This window comes from Mastomys coucha, unplaced genomic scaffold (genome assembly GCF_008632895.1).
Source record: "Mastomys coucha isolate ucsf_1 unplaced genomic scaffold, UCSF_Mcou_1 pScaffold23, whole genome shotgun sequence".
Lineage (NCBI taxonomy): Eukaryota > Metazoa > Chordata > Mammalia > Rodentia > Muridae > Mastomys > Mastomys coucha.
In genome coordinates this window covers 70,972,601-70,988,748 of record NW_022196906.1, presented here as the reverse complement: position 1 = coordinate 70,988,748, position 16,148 = coordinate 70,972,601, and the positions used below count along the sequence as shown (strand labels likewise).

General features: G+C 39.7%; 1 protein-coding gene across 1 annotated transcript in view; it reads left to right on the top strand.

The window, feature by feature from the left end:
• Positions 1-1,175: 1,175 nt before the first annotated feature.
• Positions 1,176-16,148, top strand: part of Hcrtr2 (hypocretin receptor 2) — a 101,929-nt gene continuing 86,956 nt past the window's right edge. The window contains exon 1 of the mRNA XM_031344807.1: positions 1,176-1,566. Within this exon, the coding sequence (XP_031200667.1) occupies positions 1,344-1,566 (223 nt within the window). The 5' untranslated portion in view covers positions 1,176-1,343. The remainder of the gene's footprint in view (positions 1,567-16,148) is intronic.

Below are 16,148 nucleotides of genomic sequence, written 5' to 3'. Positions count from 1 at the left end.
TAGGAAAAAACCCGACTCTCCCAGGAGTTAACAATTGCCAATAGATCATCAACTAGGATGGGTACTTTGTATCCAGCTCCCCTCTGCATGCTTGCCTTTGTTCTGACTTAGACTTGCACAGGTCCTGAATCCGCTCACACAACCACAGTGAGTTCTTATGTGCAGCTTCCCTACTGTGTCCAGACAACACGGATTCTGGATTCAGTGTTACTGATTCCTCCAGGTCTTCGATTGCCTCAGACTCTTAGGCTCTGTCAGGCTCCTCTTCCCAAAATGATCCCTGAGTTGTGGGAGGAGGGCTTGTGGTATGATGTATCCCTTTTAGGGCTAAACATCATGAAGCTTCTTAATCTCTGCACCTTGGCCAGTTCTGGGTCTCCACTTTAATCATCATCTACTGCAAACAGAGTCTCCTCTGGTGTGGGCTGAGAGATGCATTAATTAGCCTATTACTGCAATAAGTCATTAGGAGTCATTTTAATACTATATCCTCTTAGCAAATAGTGGGTTCTGCTGAGATCTGTTACACTTGCCCTTGAAGGTACAAATCCCTATTAAATACAGCCTTCAATTAAAAATGATCCTCTCCTCATTTTTGATAAGGAGGAGTGGCAGGCAGTGCCTTAACAATTCAGCCATTGCCAACTTGGCACATGATAAATACTGCGATGCTATATTAAATATTAAAATATTTGGATGGAATGACTTTTGCACAGGCCTGTCCGAGGCTAGAGTGGCTTATGATTACTTTTATTTTTGCATTACAAAGACAAGTGAAGAAATGGATCTTCTGTTAACCATGCGTTGACCTTCCAGCCACATCCACAGGCTTATGCATGCCAGTATAGTACAGAAATCGCATGTAAAGCAGAAGACAAGTGATGGAAAAAGGACATGTTATCCACAAAGAAACTGGTTAAGGTAATTATCTTTACTGCCCCCCACTTCCCGCCCCACTTTTATTTTCCAGCTTCATCTCTCAGTCCCTCAGCCCTGGGGAAGGCTGTGGGTTGCAAGCTAAGTGCTGGAATGAAGAGTGATTGAGCTGGAGCTGAGGTCAAGGAGGATCTCTGCTCCAGAATCATTGCTGCAACCTCCCCTGCCATTTCCCTAGCTCTTCAGCAGCTTCTCCTGGTGCAAATCCCCTGCAAAGACACTGAAGCAGCAGCCCGAAGTTGCCGGGCGCAGGGCTCTGGAGGCATTGGCTCAGGAACTTTTCACGTCATTCCCGGCTCCAGAGCCCCTAGTCGCGGCGGCGCAGCCTTTCCCACCGCGGATCCCCGGTGCTCATGGGGCAGGCGGAGACAAGCTTGCAGCACTGAGCGGAACCGGACCAGTCCGTGATGTCCAGCACCAAATTGGAGGATTCCCTCTCTCGTCGCAACTGGTCATCTGCTTCGGAGCTGAATGAAACTCAAGAGCCGTTTTTAAACCCCACAGACTATGACGACGAGGAATTCCTGCGGTACCTGTGGAGGGAATACCTACACCCGAAAGAATATGAGTGGGTCCTGATCGCAGGGTATATCATCGTGTTCGTTGTGGCTCTCATCGGGAACGTCCTGGGTGAGTCTGGTTTCGGGCAGCCCTCCAAAAGGGTTGTCACCTCCCCTCTGCCCAAGGCTGCAAGGCTGGGAGACCCCTCCCTTCTCCTGGGGTGCAAACAAAGAGGTCGCTGCTCTCGGGTGAGGTTTCTAATTTTTTTTTTTAAGTTTTCTGATTTTACAAACTAGGAGGGATCTCTAGAAGAATTATTCTGTTTGTTTGCAGAGAAAAGAGGGAAACTGCTTCTGTTTGAGAACCTAGAATACAAGCGCAAGGAGAGGGACAAGGACCTCCAGGTGGATTTGCTGAGTGTAGGGGAATCTGTAATGCTTTTGTGCAGGCTGGGTGGGTTTACTGGGGAGGTCTTGCACCCGCAGAAACTGATGAAGTCATAAGGCCTTAGTGAGCTCGGTGGTATGTCCTTTAGCAAGAAGGCTTAGGCTCGGGTCAAGAAGTGGTAATGAAGGGGCAGAGTGGAAGCAGAGGCAGACAGAGGAGCGCGCTCAGTCTCCCAAAAGCAGAATTAAACAGAAGCGGTGCCTGGAGCCGCAGGAAGAAGGAGGAGCATCCTAAAAAGTACCCCGGAGCTCACTCTCACCATCCATTCAAGCATTCATTCATGCATGCATGCATGCATGCATGCATTCATTCATTCAACCAATGCATACCCCCTCACGAGTGGTTGTTATCAGCTTCAGGAAATATTTGTACTAACTGATTCTTTTTCTTACAATGAGATTGAGCTTATTGTAATAGTCTGTCTTGGTCTGTGAGAACGCAGGTTCTCTTGCGCGCTCATTACTATTCTCCCCACCACCATGTCTGAGGGATCAAGTGAGGGGTAAGGAAACTATGGGGACTGCGGTGATGGATTTATTAGGACAGGACCGGGAATCGCTTTTAAGACACGGAGCTTCCCCAGAGAGCTACGACTTAAATTGTGAATGGAAGGAGCATGTACCTTGATGAATGGAGAACAGGAGGCTTTTCGAATGCAGAGGGCAGTGTGGAGGAAGTCTGTTGAAAATGACAGGAGGACGCAGGCAGCTTGGAGACAGTGCTATCTCCCCAATAAAAAAGCAGAGAGGTGAGTGAAAGGAAATAAGCTGAGAAGCTGGGAAGTAAAAAACAAAGGTTGTAACTGCAATGAAGGACAATTAAGGAACTCGCCAGGATGGCTATCCATCGCAACCTGGCTTTTCCCTTCTCTTCTAATTCATAGTGTAGATAAACTGACAGTTCCTGACTGAGGGGGACTCATTAGGGAAAATATTAGTCATGAGACTAGATCTTCAAGAACTTTAGCTTGCCCTTTGTTATGCTAGGATATTTTACTTTTTTGATTTTTTTTAGATTAAAAATAAAGAGAATCTTCTTAGGGTACAATGAAAGTGAAGGGACAGGTGAATGGATATGATTCAGCCTCTTGTTAGAAGAGTAAGTCTTTTAATGGCTTATCTTCTGGTTTCCACCTTGCCATCTACAGAGTCACGGGCTATGCACAGAGCAGTCTGAGCTCAGCAGCGCTGACAGCATGTGGCACATGCTTATTGCTAAGCGAATGGTAGAAAGTGAACATGCACTGAGCATCCACTTTGGCAAGACCACTTGACATATGCTCTCTTGCTTAAATCTTAAAATAAACTACACCAAAAGGAAAAACAACAAAAGCTTATTAGAGGACATGATTCATATCCAGCCTCATTTTTTTCTGACCTCAAATCCAGAATTCGCTACTGTAATTCTACTCTAGAGCTAGAAAGCTTCTAGACAATGGATTCTCTGTTCTGGGTTGTCTGCAAAAAAGGCTTCCTTTTCTCCTCTGCATCTATGTACACTGCCAGCAACGTACCACTATGATCCACTTCAAAAGCAACAACAACAAGACAACAACAACAACCCAACTGTCTAGGAAGAGAGATTATTGCTTTTAAATTCAAGAAGAGTGGTGGTTTTGGTTTTTTTGTTTGTTTTTTCTTTTTTTAAGAAGAAATAGTTATAAACATTCACGATTTCTTTCCCAGTCTTATTTCAGAGTTAATCTTTGTGAGAAATGTGCTCTTCTTTAATGTTACTCCTGTTTCCTTTTCATAGACCTTATTTTGCAGAGTCTTTGCAGCTTGGTTTCATAGTTCAGACATATATATTTGCTAGTTGGGGGAAGAGAAACATCACTGAGACTACTTCATAGTGTCAACGAAGACAGCATTGTCCACAGCCTGGAGTCTTGAAACACTTCCATTCAGCTTAACAGAAAGATTTACCCAAGGAACTCTACTCTGTAGACACTGACAGCTATTTCCCCAAGGAGTGAATTATATCTGAATAACATTGGAATCTCCTCTAGGGGAACTGAGCCCCTACACATACTGACATATTTCCAGAAAGTTGGAGAGGTTTAGGTTTGACATTTGAACAAATGAGCACAGTCACTGCTTACAGACTTCTTGATCTTTGATGTCACTGTCAAAGATCTGCAAAATGGGACTGGAACAAGAGCTACCTTTATGCCTCACGTTACAAATAGCTCTACTTAGGGTATCAGGAAAAATGACACTACTCATGGGGCCTAAACAAAGAGATACCTACCACTCATGTGAAGGAAGCATAACACAGTACAGGCAGCAGGTGTAATTACTGACCCTCAGGTCCATACAATACGTACACTTCCTTGTAATTGACTACTTGAATAACATCAACCTTGTTGAACTTACAAATGTAATGCCATTAGCTAGAAGTCCGTTCTCTGACAAGGTTCTTTTGTAAAATGATACAGCAGAATACTGTCTAAGCAGAAAAGCAAAGTCTTGATCATCCAGCCTCTCCTCTTCCATCCTGACAGTCTCTCACCAACATTATGTCCCCACTTCATTATAAGGATGCTCCTTGCAGAGATAGAAAGCAGTTTCCTGGAAACAAATGACAAAGTCATTCACAAAAAGGTACAATTACTGTAAATGGGAGTTGATGAGTGTTTGTGTTCCAGCAGAAAGTCATATGCATGTCTAATTATGGAACTTTAAGTCCTAGGAAGCAGTAGGTGGTAAGGTTCTATATCTTATAACCAAGTCCACTCATCTACATATTTAACTGATATATTTTGAGCAATATTATATCTATAAAATTGATGTGTATACGAAGGAAAGTCTTCAGAACACTAAAATATATAAATTAGATGTAATCTTTAGCCATTATTCCTAGAGAAAAACACTGGACAGAAAGATGTTTCTATTCATTCAAATATTAAATCCCCAGGCAAAAATGTTCAGTTCTCTGCCACATTTACCCAGTGCTGAATGATATTGTTCCACTTGGGAAATCTCAAATCTCCATATCATTGCCTCAATATAGAAAGAGCAAAGCATTCCAACAATGAACATTCACCTAGATATACTCCTTGCTGTTTGTGTGTCCACTATCAAATTCTGAACTCTCGAAGTCTATCCTTTGCTAATTATAAACTGAAGCTGATACTACTTGCCTTATAAAAGTCATATCATAAATAATATATACATGCTATATCTTGATAAAAAACATGAAAACATATTTTTAAAAATAGAAATACTCTCTAACATTACTTTTTTGTTCCTTTACTTCCACTGTTGAGGTTTGTAGCCATCTTCTGCTGCCATTTACCATCTTGATCTATGTGGTTCTTTCAGGCCTCTGTTCTCATCCCATTCCTCAACAGAGGATTTTCCTAAAAGAAATAAGTAAAATGGAGGTGGCTGCATTACTCTCCCTTTCTGTATCAGACCCATCTACCCGTCCCCTTGGTACTGTCTACTTAATATTGTTTTTCTGTTTCTCCATGAAAGTTCTTCCTTTTTTTCTCATAGGTTATACTTGTAAGAGTATGTCTTACTTGTTTGATCATTTGCTTATTTATTGCAGTTGCTGTTAGTCGTTTGGTCTATCATTAATAATGTTCTAAATAATTATTTATAATATGTTAATTCAATAAAGTTATACTATATTGGCACTTAAGGATTTAACTGGTAAAAGTGAAGGAAAATTCTATTTGTGTGATGGTAGACATATATGTAATGTAGTTGTTTTCTACAGTTAATTTTGTATCTCAGAGGTGATGCTTGCAAAGTTATGACTCTACTCCCAGCCTCTACTGCAGTTAGATTGATACAATGTGATATTATTAGAGGAGACCCAGCCATCAATAGCATGTTTGTCATATATTTTGGTTAAAAAGAATCACACAATACCTTTCCCCAAGTTTACTCTTGTTCTACCATGGGAATTTTAGAGAATGTACATCAACATACCTGAAAATCAAAAGTAGCAAAATAAATGCTTATGTAGCATAAATTAAGTAGCCATATGATGCTTAATTTAAAAATCAAACACAACAGTGGGAGATAATAAACTAATATAGTTGAACATTTTTCCTCATCCAGCATTTTAGTTATGCTTGAAAATTTCCCATGCTAACACTCAAATTCACTGAGGTCTCACGAGTCTCTTAACATTCAAAACCACAACTGCTGATGCTCTTTCTCTAGTGAAAGAGAAGCCCACTGTTGCTTGTTCCAGCACTCTGGAGCTCCCTGCTCAACTTGAGGTATTAGCTTGGATGAGTAATGACTCATTGGGATTGATAAGTCAGTAACATGTGACATGTATGATTGATGCACTTACTCCTCCATTCCTTTTCTCATACTAAAGAAAGATGAAGACCATTTATTGAATACTATGATCCCAAGACTCATTAGCTAGGCTCTACTCTTGTGTGTTTAAATGCCAATATACAATCAAATTATAAAACAGACATTAATAAATGTTTAACAAATGAGAAAAGTAGAATTTTAACCAGTGTGAAAGTTCAGTTACACAGAAAGTGGCAGCACTAAGTCTCAAATATGGATTTGTCAGAACTAATGATCCATGGTCTAGTGCTTTGCACATCCCCTTTATCGTCTAAGCTTGACAGGAGAAGCGCAGGTGAAGGGAGGGGACAGGAAATGCTCCGGTGCCCTCTAGACAGTGTGCAGTGCTGTCCTGGCATGTTGTCACGCTGTTTCTCTGATAGACTACACTTCTTCAGCTCTGAGAATGAGCTCATTTGATAAGCCAATCAAGGTCAGGATAGGGTTACAGTACGAGAGAAAGTTTCAAGGTAAAATAGGTACTGCCAAAAATGCATTTGCCTGTGCTGGGGAGCTGACTCACTGGGAAAAATGTTAGATAATTTTGGCTAGGGATTTTTTTTATGTTATTGAAAGTATTATTGCTAGACATAACGTAAGACCAGAAACCACTTAAAACCTGATGTAATCTAGAGACCCTTGTCCTTTCTCTTTGTTTTCAAATACAGTGATACATTTAAAATACTAATATATCGTTAAATAGACTTTAGTTATTAATTTGACTATGTCCATTCAATAGTTTAATTTTCATTAAATTCCTCATCATTAGATCCTCATAATCTAGCTACTCAAAATAAGTATCTGTTTTGTTCCTTTATTCTCATTTATATGTCACCATCATTGAATCTTTGATAGCAATTTGTTTTCAACAGTAAATGCCCAGAAATTAAGTTTAATACTTATAGAGTATTTAGTCTTCTGGAAATCCTGCTATACCTTTGTCTTCATTACTCATCCGGAGCACCTTTCTGAGGTAGGTCACATTTAATTTAAGATTCAAGATCTTATAAGGCACTATGAAAGAAAAGCATGGCACATAGAAATATCCTGTAGATGGTTGCTTAGAGTGAGAACAACTGTCCATTTCCTATCTATCCAGAGGGCCAGATCAGGAGCACAGTGACCTTTTTCTAGGCCTCCGGTAAACTGTCTTTGATACCTGAATTTGTCAGTACAGTGGGAACACATTCACATTCAATCAAACTCAAAAACTCGTGAAAATAAGATGATTTCAACATCTTCCTTTGAAGGAAGAAATAACTCTAAGGTTTTGAAAAACCAAAGTCTTTCTAGTCATCAATTGTTTCTGTAGGAAGATTAACATGAAGAATTTTTTCTTAGTTATTTTTCTATTGCTATGAGAAAATACTGTGACCAAGGCAACTTACAGAAGAAACAGTTCATCTGGGACTTACAGCTTCAGAGGGCAAGTCCATGACTACCATGGCAGGAAACATGGTGGCAGGCAGGCAGGCATGGCACTGGAGCAGAAGCTGGGAACTTAGATCCTGATCCACAAGCAGGAAGCAGAGAGTGGGAGGACTAACTGGCAATATTAGTTCTGGACTAAAGAAATCTCAAACTCAACCCCAAGTAACAAAGCTCCTCCAATAAGGTCACTTCTCCTAATTCGTCCTAAGTTCCACCATGGAGCACCAAGCATTCAAACTATCAGCCTATGGAGGCTATCTTAGTTAGGGTTTCCCCTTGCTATGAACAGACACCATGACCAAAGCAACTCTTAAAAGTACAACATTTAATTGGTGTTGGCTTACAAATTATCATCAAGGTAGGAGCATGGCAGCATCCAGGAAGGCGTGGTGCTGGAGTTCTACATCTCCTACCAAGAGTTCTACATCTTTATCTGAAGGCTTCTAAGAAAAGACTCACTTTCAGGCAACTAGGATGAGGATTGTAAAGTCCAAGCCGACAGCACACCTACTCCAACAAGGCCACACAAACTGCAACATGGCCACACCTTTAAATAGTGCATACTCAAACCACCACATTCAACTCTCTAGCCACCATAGGTTTGTTCAAACATATGAGTCTGTGGGAGCCATACCTAAGCACAGCATACAAAATACATTTAGTCCAATTTCAAAAGTTCCCCCAGTCTATAGAAGTCTCAACAATGTTCAAAGTTGTAAGTCTCTTCTGAGATTCATCCAGTCACTTAACTGCAATCCCCAAAGCTAGACAGGAAACCAGCTGGGCAGACTCCAAACTCTGCATCTCCATGTCTGATGTCAAAACAGTCTTCTGATCTCCGGCTCCTTTTCCATCTTTGTTGACCCCAACAAATTTCTCTCTCCTGAACTGGTTCCACTCCCTGATAGCAGCTTTTCTCAGAAGGTATCCCATGGCTGTGGCATCTTTAATGTCTTGGGGCCTCCAAAGCAACTTCAATGTCACAGCAGCTTCTTGTTCCAATGCCTGGGATCTACACATGATCTTCTGGAATCTTCCAAAGGGCTTGCATCACTCCTCCAGATATGTCCTTTGTAACACTGTAGGCTCTGGTTAACTCTCTTTCACTGGTGCTGCTATTCCTGGTGATCATCCCATGGTACTGGCATCTCTAGTACCAATACTGGGGTTCTTTACTGCAACCAAGCTTCACTAATAATCTCTCATTGGCTCTCTTCATGGTGCCAAGACTCAACTTCTTTGCATGACCTCTCATACCTTCAAAATCAGTACCACCTGGGTGATTCTTATACATTACAAGTCCAGCTGCAGGACAAGGAACAACCTTGGCTATTTCTGGAACACATCTTCCTTTGTGTCCTTAAAAAACACTTCCAAGATTTCACCTCAGTGATGCTGGTCTCTTCTTAATCACTGCTAATTTCTTTGCTATAGCTAACTAGCATCAATTGTCAAAGTAGTTCCTTCTATTGTAGACTCTAAAGCAAGAGCTACTTGGCATAAGCTGCCAAATTCTGCTGTTTACTGGAGCTGGAACGTGGTCCCCTTGTTCTGTTATCAGCTTTCTGTTTTCCAATTCCCTCATTGCCTAAATTTGGCTATCCTAGAACTTGGTCTACAGATTGACCTTGAACTGTATGCTCTGTCTCCTGAGATGAAAGTTGTGTACCACCATGTCTGGACCTAAATTTAGCTGGATGGAATATTGCCAAAAGGTCACTACTCCCTTAATTCAACTGAAGACAGGATTCAGCTCCATTTCAATTCCTGGTGCCCCTTTAATGCTCAAACCATAATTTTTTTCCTTTCCCAACTTGCTATGCTTGTGTTCAAAATGCTCTTTATGAGAATTAACCAGAGAACAATGTCTCTGCTGGGCATTTTTGAGACTTATTTTGTCAATACAACTAATATAAATCTCTTTACCTTAGCCTCAGGTAGACTCTTCAGACAATGGCAAAAAAGCAGCCACATTCTTCACCAAAATATCACAAGAACAGTCTCTCAGCCACATATTAAAATTCTTCTCCTCTGAAACCTCTAGAACTAGGCTTCTACAGTTAAAACTACCCTCAACACCAATCTCTTCAATATTCTTAGAAGGATGGCCCATTAAGCCTCACTTTGAGCAGTCTACTGCTTTCCAAATCCAAACTCTCCAAATCTACATTCTTCCAAACAAAAGCATGGTCAGGCCCATCACAGCAATATCCCAATCCCTGGTACCAACTTCTGTCTTAGTTAGGGTTCCCATTACTGTGAACAGACACCATGACCAAGGCAACCCTTAAAAGGACAACATTTAATTGTGGCTGGCTCACAGGTTCAGTCCATCATCATCAAAGTGGGAGCATAGTAGCATCCAGGCAGGCATGGTGCAGGAGTTCTACATCTCCTGCTGAGAGTTCTACATCTCATCTGAAGGCTGCTAAGAGAAGACTCACTTTCAGGCAGCTAGGATGTGTGTTGTAAAGCCCAAGCCTACGGTGGCACACCTACTCCAACAAGGCCTCACCTTCAAATACTGCCACTGCCTGGCCTTGGCATACTCAAACCATCACAGAGGCCATTCTCATTTAAACCACTAAAATAAGGTTTGATCTGAATAACAGTTCCCTGCCACAATAGCAAATAAGCCCTGAATTTTCCTTGTCTCAGACCACATACATATATTATTTCTTCTTTGAATTTTTAAAATTATTTATGTGTGTGTGTTTTTGAGGGGCTACGTGCATCACAATGAGTGGGCGGGTGACTTAAGATGCCAGAAGGGGATGTCAAAAACTCTCTGGAGCTGAACTAGCAGACCTGTGGGATGCTTCCAGCAAATGCTGGGAACTCTATCACCAATTTCTTCAGACTTTTCTCTTGATAGTTTAACAAATGATGTGGGTCAGAAAGTCTGTTTTACACAATATCTCATGGTCCAAGCATCTACTGTGTTTATATACCACGTCAAAAACCTGGTACCAGTGGTAACCAGCTTCAAATATAACTTCTAATATCTCTGCTTCCTAGTGTTCATACCTTGTCCCTTCAAAGATGACATCATATTTGTTTTGGTCTGGATGACAAAAGCAAACAGAATGCATATTTTCTTGCTTGCTCTTCAGTATTTTTCTCTGAGGTAAGCCTACTCAGGGTATAGCTGAACTCCTTCCACAATCCAGAGAGAAAATGAAGACTGTTAATAACTTCATGTGTGACCTTGACAGCAAGATCCCTCATTTCTGAGAGGGGCCATTTGAGAAGACTGTGACAGACCCCTGATCCAGTTGTACTGACACTTAATGACAGACTCAGAAACAAAGTTGTCCATCCAAACTCCATACCAATAACTGGCCCTCTGAAACTGATAATGTACTTCAGTTGTCTTAGGCCATTAGATCTTCAGGTAAGTTGATGTGCATATCCTAAAGTATACATGGTAGGATAAGAGTGAACTAGAAATTAAAAAAAAAAAAATAGATTCTTTAACCAAAATACCATGTTACAAAGAGACAAACATGCTCATAATTATTGGGCCTCATTTAGCAACATTATATTTTGTCAACCTAATTGCAAAGGAGGCTGGAAGATGTGCATCTCTCTCACAGAAGTATGATACTAAATGGTATTTTAATTTGCATAAAGTCAGAATAAGGGAAATGAGAGAAATTCAGTACCCAGCAGCATATTATTAAGATAAGCTGATCTACAGATATATAGTTTTATATCTAACAATAGAGTTAGCTGAAAATGTTGAGAGGTTATATGCCAGTCACTATACTAAGTCTGAGAGGACAAAGAAGAAATGAGGAGGGTATACACCCCAGAAGAGACAGACATACAGCTGTCTCACTATAATATGGCAAGAGCTATGGCAAAAGAGTGCACATAAAGTAATAGAAACAGGTGAGAAGGCTGTAAGCTCCTTTGCGTGATTAGGTAGTATCTTAGTTGATGTTTTAGTGCTGTGAGGAGACCCCATGCCCACGGCAACTCTTATAAAGAAAACTTTGGATTAGGAATAGCTTACAGTTCAGAGGCTTAACCATTATCATCATGCCTGCAAGCAGGGAGACAGGCAGGCAGGCATGGTGGTGGAGAAAGAGCTGAGAGTTTTACATCTGGATTGGAAGGCAGCACAGGGAAGACTGGCATGCTGGCCAGGCTTGGGCTTTTAAGACCTCAAAGCCTAGACTCTAGTGACACACCTCCACCAACAAAGCCATACCTACACCAATAAGGCCACATCCCCGAGTAGTGCCACTCTCTACGGGTCTGTGGGGGCCATTTCATTCAAAGCATCACATGTAAAGGCAACAAAAGAAGACGCCTAACCCAAGTATTAATGAGTGAATTCAAGTTGCCTGGGTAATGAAAATTGGGTAAGGCTACTCTAACCAGAGAAAATAGCATAAACAAAATCAAAGAGACGTGAACTACAAAACTAATGTTACCAACTGGTAACTCCTGAGTAACCATAAGTAAGGAAAGACCAGAGATAAGTCTGGATGATGATAAGGCACGGACCAAGAACAGCCTGTGCATAATGCCTAAGGTCCAGGAGTTTTAATGAATGTTTCTCTCTTGGTTGGCAACGCTATATACTGAAAGCATGAGTAGTTTTAAAACTTTTGTTTTTTTATGATTCATAATGAAAGCACTGCAATGATTAACACTGGTGTACCCTAGGCAGGCTCAGTGGGTAGAGGACCTGCTGCCAAGCCAGATGATAATGACAGGAGAGAACTGACTCCCACAAGCTGTCTCCTAACCTCAATGAGCACATGGTGGCAAGTTCACGACCATACACAACACAGATACACATTTACATGAACACAAAAATAAATAAACATGATATTGTTATACAATTGTAAGATCCTTCTCTAAATTGTCAGTGCCTTAAATTCCCAAACTCAAGAGGATATTTTTAATTAGTTCCAGTATGAATAAACTATCCTTAAAGAAAATAGAAACCCAGAACTTGATACCACACAGTTGAGTCATGGAACATGGAGAAATCAAGTTGGTCTTGACCTTGAGAGTCATGCATTTGGATAGCTTTCATAGTGATGGCAGGTATAATTCATGCTTCTGAATGATCAAAAATAATCACTTTTCCAGCTGAGTGTTCTGGTTATAAGGTCCCTAGCTTATGAGCTATTGGCAATTGATAAGTATAGGGAAAAAAGTGCGGTGATTTTCTTTAAAAGTATAGGCCCTGGAAGTTCACCACATTCCAATACCTGGACTTACACACAAGAGTAAGCATCAGTAATTGGACTCTATGGATTTATTTTTAAAAATCATCTGAGGACCCACAGTTGGGCTATTATAGAATGGGCAGTAGATCTGGATGAAGTTGGTGGAGAGGAATGAATGTGATCAAAAAATAATGCATGACATTCTCAAAGAATTAAAACCATTTTCAAAAACACAGAAAAGATAAATACATGGAGATAAATACATTGTATTTATTTATTTACATATGTATGTATGTATGTATGTATATATGTATTTTTGGTACTAAGACTGAACTTGAATCCCTGTATATGATCGAGTATAAACTGTATCACTAAAAGGATTTTCAGCCCAATTTTGTTCTGTTTTTTAGGGACACACACATCTCAAAAGAATTATGTTATAATTACTAAAGCAATAATTGAGAGGTACCATTTAAGACATCTTCCTCCAGCAGTGCAAACCCTTCAGCATCACTCAGGGGCTCATACCAGGAAACCATTTTGCTCCTCTAGGAAACTTCAAGCAGCAACAGTTCAAGGGTTTTTTTTCTTCCCCAAGGAAAGTACACTGAGATCTTACTAGATAATATTCTATATTGCTGTAATATCTATGGTTACATAATGTACAAAACCTTCACTTCAACTATCTTTGTTTCAAAACAATCCATAGTTGTCTTTATGAACCTTCAGGTACACCTGAGTTTCATGTTCTAACTGCAGGATGAGAGCTGATTCCGAATGTCACCATAACTCCAAAGTTGTTAGGCAAGCACAACTTTGTTTCAAGCATGCCAACAGAGGCTCAACTTTGGGAACATTCCATGATGTACAAGTAAATCATACTAACTGTGAACTCTGCTGTGTAAAAAAAATTGAAAAATAAAGGAAGAAAGCAAAAAGAAAGAGAAAAAAAGAAAAAGGAAAGAGAGAGAAAGAGAGAAAAAGACAGAGAGAAAGAATGACAGGGAGAAAGAAAGAAAGAAAGAAAGAAAGAAAGAAAGAAAGAAAGAAAGAAAGAGAGAGAGAGAGAGAGACAGAGAGACAGAGAGACAGAAGAGAGAGGGAAGCTGGAGAAGTGAATAAGCCACAGAGTACAGAGTACTCAAAGAAAATGGAAAAGAAAGAGGAGAAAAGAAAAAACTCACTTCTGGTGAAGTATAAGATCAATATTGATAATTGTTGGATAGTTCCAAAAACTTAATTTAATAGAGAATAAGAGAAACAAAAGCAACACTCTGATTGGCTTTGGTTCTTAATTTTCAGAAATTTTAATAAAAAATTAAATCCAAGGTGCAGCTTTGTCACAAGAAAGGTAATGTCACTAAGTCTAATAGATATCAATCAATCAAAGTAACCATCTCCATAGTGTTCATTGTTAGCAGTCAGTCAGTGAACTACAGTACAATTTAAAGAATTTGCTTTTGAGAGCTCTTGTATTGCCCTAACTATGTAATTCTTCAACAAAGTATTTATAATCGTCCAATTTAGTCAGTCCTTGAGTAACAAGGATGACAGAACTATTACCTCTCCTTCCTTAAGTGGCAACATTCAGTGTTAGAGAGTTGCTGCTGGGTTAGTTTTCTGCGTAGCTTTTCATTCCTAAACAGTGACTTACATCTTCATTCTATTATCCATGTTTATCCTTGGTATGCATGTTAGTGGACTTTAAAGAACACATAAACTATTACATGCATTTTCTTGTAGCATTAACTTAAGGGGTTTTGAATTCTACAATCCCCATGGACTCCATGATCTATAATTGCTGGAGTACCTGATTACAGGTGCCAGAGGGAGAGAGGAGGGAAAGGCACAAGATAAGGAAGATAAGTAAGGCAGAGATGCTATTTTCCCTCTTGGTAAAAGGACTTCTTACAACTACACTTAAGGGCCGAGTGTCATCAGCAACAAAGGAACTCTCTAAGGATTATGGGTTTCAAGTTATAAGAGATATATTTATCATCCAAGTGGAAACAAAATCAGCAAAGCTTCTTGTGTAGAAGGGAGAGGTAAATGGGAAAAAAAAGAAAACACAATGTCTTGCATCAACATGGTAATTTTCTAGGATTATTTAATTTGGAACTATTTCCTTTCCTTATTTCATTCAGCAAATATTTATTAAAAACCCACAACATTTATTCTCTTTTATTTCATTCTGTAGAGGAAATAGAGAAGCTAATGAGATATGACCCTTACCTACAAGGAATTTCTAATTGTATGTTTGAGTCTAAGTTGTAAATAATAGACTACAGTGTGGTAGAAATTGAAGAGGGAAACGTAAAGTCAGAGGGAACGACAAATCTGACTTGGGGTCAGGTCCTCCACTAAAAAGGAAATGTGTAATGTTCCATTTGTTGACATGTGAGTATAATTTTGAAACATTATGAGGGTACAAAACATTCCAGTAAAGCTGATAAAGTAGTAAATTGAAATAAACTGAAACTACATAATAATTGTACACAAACCTTGCCAAAAAGTGATGCAGAAATCCCGACAAACAAAGCCTTTGTTTTCTTATGCTTCTTGACAAATTTAGCATAATACTTGTTTTGATTCTTTGAATTTCTGCCTTTGGTGTTTTGTGTGTCTTTATTTTGTATTTCTTTTCTGTAGAATTGGGTAATGGTAGATTGTATAAACAAAACCACCATTTTAATATCTGACAAAATAGACTTCAAACCAAATCTAAAGTGTCTGTGGACTTTAAGGAACACACAAACTATTATGAAAAAATAGAGGGCACTACACACTCATCAAAGGAAAAACTCACCAATAGGATATTGTAATTCTAGACATTCCCTAGACTAGTTTTTAAATGACTTCATTGTCATATGTGAGAGTTCAGAAGGAAGATCAATTTGGAGCAGGGTAAGAATAAAGATGTGAGAGACCCGACATTGACAAGCCTGCTCTGGATTCTGCAGGACAATGATTATTAGGGTAAAGTTCACACGGCAGATGAATAGGAAGGTAATGAAACAAATACAAAAGATACCTACAGAGCTGGAAATTGGCAGCTCATCAGACATGAGGAGTACAAGAGTATAAAAGAAAATACACATGACAGTAAATATACAGTTTTAGCCAAAGAAAGTATGTTATGTTGCTGTCTTCATCTTTTTATTAATGTAGACAGCAAATCTGCAAAGAAAACAAGACATGGTAGGTAGGAGGAGGAGAAGGAAGAGGAGGAGGAGAAAAGACGAAGGAAAGGAGGAAACGAGAAGAAAAGAAGGAGGAACTTGGCAACAAGGGTTGGAGTCACCATTGTTAGAGGAATGACAAC